This window comes from Phoenix dactylifera, unplaced genomic scaffold (assembly GCF_009389715.1).
Source record: "Phoenix dactylifera cultivar Barhee BC4 unplaced genomic scaffold, palm_55x_up_171113_PBpolish2nd_filt_p 000242F, whole genome shotgun sequence".
Classification (NCBI taxonomy): Eukaryota; Viridiplantae; Streptophyta; class Magnoliopsida; order Arecales; family Arecaceae; genus Phoenix; species Phoenix dactylifera.
The window spans coordinates 729,366-734,795 of NW_024067739.1; the positions used below are offsets into that span (position 1 = coordinate 729,366).

Below are 5,430 nucleotides of genomic sequence, written 5' to 3' on the forward strand. Positions count from 1 at the left end.
ATAGTCTAGTGCTTGAATGAATATCCTCATTCCAGCTTTCCAATAAGTATAATTAGTGCCATTAAACAAGAGTGGTCTATTTGTGGATTGTCCCTCGCTAATAGAACATCCTACTTGGGTTGTTATGATCTTTGACTCTTGATTGTAAGATCAATAAATACAATGAGAGCACCTCGCTCTGATACCACTTGTTGCCCAAGGTGACAAGCCAAGAGGGCGGGGGTGAATTGGTTTTTCTTGATTTTCGATTCGTTAATTACGTTAATTGATGAGTGAGTGATTTAGTTAATATAGATTAAGTGCAAGTAGTGAAGTTAGAACAATACACAATACAAACAACAAGAAGTATAGTGGTTCGGTGCTCTCCTATGCACCTACGTCTACTCCCCAAGCGATCCCTTGGGAATTCACTATAATCTCGCGGATTACAGTTGGATTGTTTTCCGGGCTCACAATCTAAAAATCTTTACACTTTGGTTTTTCCGGGATCACCAAAAATCTATTTTGGTTTTACGGGCTTACCAACAAACCTTCACCGTTAGTTTTACGGGTTCACCAACAAACCTACACTGTTGGTTTTACGGGCTCACCAACAAACCTTACAAGATTGTTAAGAAGAAGAATGTTGAAACTCCTAGACGAGCAGATATAACAATTATAAACTATAAGAAGAGTTAGAATATAGTTATCGCTTTGATAAGGCTCTTCTCTTCTTTGTCAAGGAATGCTTCACTCTTTTAGGGTTGGTGGAGCTCTTAATGCCTCTTTTGATCTGCTCAACTACTTTCTTTTGACTCTTAAATGAAGCACCTTGATGAAGAAAATTAGGGCTTTGTCTTTCTTGAGTAAACTTTGATTTTCATTAGAAGAAAGATGCCTTGTTCTGATGAATAGTGTCATTATAAATACTTTTCCACATGTTTAGGTTACTCTCCATTGGTTAGATTTAAAAAACTATCCGTTACTAGCCGTTGGAAGGTCAAAAAGTACTTCTGCAGAACTAGCCGTTATGCTTCTGCCCGTGCTGGGGTCGACCCAAACTTTTCTGGGGTCGACTCAAACCACTGTTCATCATACTTGGGGTCGACTCAACTTCCACTGGGGTTGACCCAACTTTCACTCGGGTCGACTCTTGCTATAGCAGGGTCGGCCCTCTTAGGAATCACAGAATCTTGTATTTCAGCTGTTTTTCACTAGGGTCGACTCAACTCCTTTTGGGGTCGACTCAAGCTACAGTGGGGCGACTCAAATTTCATTGGGGTCGACCCTCTCAGGGATTCCAAAGACACAGTTTTGAACGACATAGCCTGGAGGTCGACTCATGTTCAGTTGGGGTCGGCTCCATCTGGGGTCGGCTCAAGGAAAGTTGGGGTCGGCCCTCTCAGTAAATTCCAAAGACTTGTTTTCTTGAGGCTCGAAGCTGGGGTCAACTCAAGGTTCTTTGGGATCGGCTCCGCTCCTGGGGTCGACTCAAGCATACTTGAGGTCGATTCCACTATTGTTCATCCATGTCATTTTTGCAGAGGTGTGCCTGATGGTTCCATGATGTGCCAGGATCGACTCCACCTATGTTGGGGTCGACTCATTCCACACTTTGCTACATCTTAAGGTTAGACTCATCCATACAATCAATGAAATATATTTCAAGTAATTTTGAATGTATGTCATAGTAGTGCTACATACTCTTAACAATTTAAATTACTATTTTGCCCTTAAGAGTATATTTCACTTGAAACTTTGCTGAATTAGAATTTAGAATTCTCTATCCCTTCTGAATTAGAATTTGTACTCAATGTGCATTCTATCTCTAATTTATGATAATCTGTGCCAAACCCAAATATAATATTAATCCAGTGAGTTTATCATTATATGTTAGCAGTAATACTAATTTAAGCAGCATGTAGATCATACTTTTGTGCTGTCATCATTAAGCTGCCTTGCATGCTCGTGGGGAGAGTTTTTTACGGTTGTGCGGGGGTTGGTGCGAGCCCCGGCTCGCGATTTTGGGCCAGAGGCATGACATGAGGTAATATCTACATTTTTACTAGTAAAATTATTTTCAATAAGAAATTTACTTAGTTTTTCGTACCATGCCCTAGATACTTGTTTTAAGCCATTTAAAGCCTTTCTTAATTTAAAAACATAGTTTGGATGCTTATGGTTTTCAAAACTGAATGGTTGCTCAACATATGTCTCCTAAGCAATATATCTATTTAAAAGTACAATTTTTACATCCATTATATACAATTTAAACATCATAAAATATGCAAATAGTAACTACATTCTAATGGCTTCTAATCTAGCAACAGGGGCAAATGTCTCATTAAAATCAATCTCTTTTCTTAATTGTACTCTTGTGCTACAAGTCTAGCTTTATTTCTATCAATATTTTTAGATTCATCTAGTTTATTTCTAAAAACCCATTTTGTTTCAATTACGGGATGATCTCTAAGTCTAGGTACAAGTATCTAAACTTGATTTCTTTCAAATTGATTAAGCTCTTCTTACATTGCATTAGTGCAATTGGGTGATCTTTTTCAATTTTTTCTATTATTTTAGGTTCAGTTTTAGAAATAAATGCTAAATGATTGCAAACATTCCTAAGGGAAGAATGCATTTTCATCCTATGAGATGGATCACCAATAGTTAGCTCTTTACGATGATTCTGATCATACATCTACTCCTTAGGCAAGTAGTTCATACTTGTGTTGTTTGTTGTTGCGGCCCTATTTCCTCATCTTCCTTTTTTTTGTTTGAACGTATGAATGCTGTTATGACATGAAATTTATTTCTTTTACATCTCAATATCGGTCCTATGGATTCCCTTTGCTTGAGCTAACAATGGCTTTCTCTTTCTTATCAACTCACAAAGTCTTTTAGAGTTCAGTTATCCCTTTAGAAAACCTTGTCTGCAGTTATCCTTGTTCTTTTTTTTTGTTTGTTTGCAGCACTCAACAGTATCATGTTATGTTTGATATCTGACTTTCCATACTTTCTTTCTAATTTACAGGGATCTTATATATCTAAGGTACTTTTTAGTATTTTCAGGATATTCGAATGCTAGTAAAAGATCAATTTGTTATTGCATATGAATGGCACTATGAATAGTCGTATCATGTTGATTCGGATCAGATATTGTGCGATGAACTAATATCCTTGCATGAATAAGAAGGATTATATATTTATAACTTATTGAGGGACCTTTTTGTAAATTCCTCAGCAAAGTTAAGGTGCATGATTCATAAATGTAAATATTAACAATTTTCTAGTTACTGGCACAGATAATCGTATATGAAAAACGCTAAAGACGCTACACCCAACCCTCATCGGCTCTTACCCTCAAACCGTTTATTGCACCAACCTTTTGTATGAACCAGTGATCTGACTTGTGAAAGGACCGATAATGGGTAGCATCACTCGGCTTATTTATCCTTTAAGAGGTTTCTGCTAACATTACCCTTCCTATGGATGTCAGCACAGCTACCCAAATAACCCAAGGAAAACGAAGAACATAACTCGACTAAAAGTCTCGAGGCAGTGTTGGAATTATTTGCCAATGTCAGCCACATTCATTACTAGGTTAGGTTTGGAAGGTATACGACAAAACCAAAACAACGCGTTGGGACCGTTCGGATCACCCACCGCCTTCCAAAGCTTGCCGAGGACAGCGTCTTACCATATCGATCTACAGCAATCAATGCTTTCGTTTTCGGTAACTTTCAGCAATAAGTGCATCGAATGGGCATTTTCGTTCCATATTAAAATGTTGAAATATAGCCGGATCGATTTTTAAACAACCAGTTAATAAAAATTAAACGTTAGAGACCGGTCAAAACAATAGACCAGTCATTAGTTTCCGCTAAATAATACTTATGCAACCTCATCACGTTGAACGAAAAAAAAAGCTACCCACCGGATTGCTCAGTTCCATCAATTTAGCGGGTAAATGGCAGTGGTCCCGCATGATTAGTGGTTTTGTGGTGCATGATCTTCCATCGAGAGCAAACCGAAAACAAAGGGGCAATAAAGGCACTCGATCGGCCGTCGTCGCCCTTTGGACGCATGGCCACAACGAGCGAACCGCTGCTCTCCAAGAGCTCTCGTCCGGATGACCGGAGCGAAGAGCATGGCAGCGCGATCGCCGCCCATCCGTCAATTGTCTTCGTGGCAGAGATCGGAAAAATCAGAGACATCGGCTCCATAAGCGGACCGGGAGATTTCTGGAGGGAGTTCGTAGTGGAGTCCAAGAAGCTATGGTACCTCGCCGGCCCCGCCATCTTTACCTCCATATGCCAGTACTCCTTGGGCTGCATCACCCAGATGTTCGCTGGCCAAGTCGGCACGCTCGAGCTCGCCGCCGTCTCCGTCGAGAACTCCGTCATCGCCGGCTTCTCCTTCGGTGTCATGGTAACAATAGATGCAAAAATATCTTACATAGGAAACGGGTAAATTAATTAAAAGTTTTGCATGGTCGATGTGTGCAGTTGGGGATGGGGAGTGCTCTGGAGACGCTGTGCGGGCAAGCGTATGGGGCGGGGCAGCTGGACATGATGGGGGTGTACATGCAGCGGTCGTGGGTGATCCTGAACTCGACGGCGCTGCTGCTGAGCCTGCTCTACGTGTTCGCGGGGCCGGTGCTGCGGCTCATCGGGCAGACGGAGGAGATCGCGGGCGCGGCGGGGACGTTCTCGGTGTGGATGATCCCGCAGCTGTTCGCGTACGCGATGAACTTCCCCATCGCCAAGTTCCTGCAGGCGCAGAGCAGGATGATGGCGATGGCGGTCGTGTCGGTGGTGGCTCTGCTGCTGCACATATTGTTCAGCTGGTTGTTGATTCTGAGGCTGGGGTGGGGGCTGGTCGGGGCGGCGGTGGTGCTCAACGCCTCCTGGTGGCTCATCGTGCTCGGCCAGCTCGCCTACATCTTCGGCGGGGCCTGCGGCCGGGCTTGGTCGGGCTTCTCCTTGAAGGCCTTCGCCAACCTTTGGGGATTCGTCAGGTTGTCCCTCGCCTCCGCCGTGATGCTCTGGTAACAACCAATCAAGGACCTCCTTCTCATCAACTTGCTCATTTATTTATTTATTTATCTATATTTGTTTCATCTCTCACATTTCTTCTTGATAATTAATGTTCTTTGTATGATGCATGCGTATCTGGGTCAAGGGTAGCCACAAAGTGGTCCGGTATGTCTAGATTATTTATTTATTATTTGTTTGTTTATTTAGATGTGTTTCTGCAACACGGGGTTGGACTTGGGCACGAGGCACGTTCCAGCACGGAACGTGCAACTCGGATATCTTAGAAATATTTTTTTAATATGAGAAACAACCCTGACATGTATTGAAACGTGGCTCGACTGTAAGCGACAAGGATGGGTACGGCGGAGCCTATCAATGTTAGACGTGTCTCTTATTTGCTGTGAGAGCTTGCTAT

At 42.3% G+C, this 5,430-nt stretch overlaps 1 protein-coding gene across 1 annotated transcript; it reads left to right on the top strand.

Moving 5' to 3' along the window:
- The first annotated feature begins 3,884 nt into the window (after nucleotides 1-3,884).
- LOC103698240 (protein DETOXIFICATION 29-like) lies at nucleotides 3,885-5,139 on the top strand. The gene is made up of 2 exons (XM_008780232.4): nucleotides 3,885-4,407; nucleotides 4,485-5,139. The coding sequence occupies exons 1-2, from the start codon at nucleotides 3,985-3,987 to the stop codon at nucleotides 5,028-5,030; spliced, it is 969 nt and encodes a 322-aa protein (XP_008778454.4). The 5' UTR covers nucleotides 3,885-3,984; the 3' UTR covers nucleotides 5,031-5,139.
- Nucleotides 5,140-5,430: the final 291 nt, after the last annotated feature.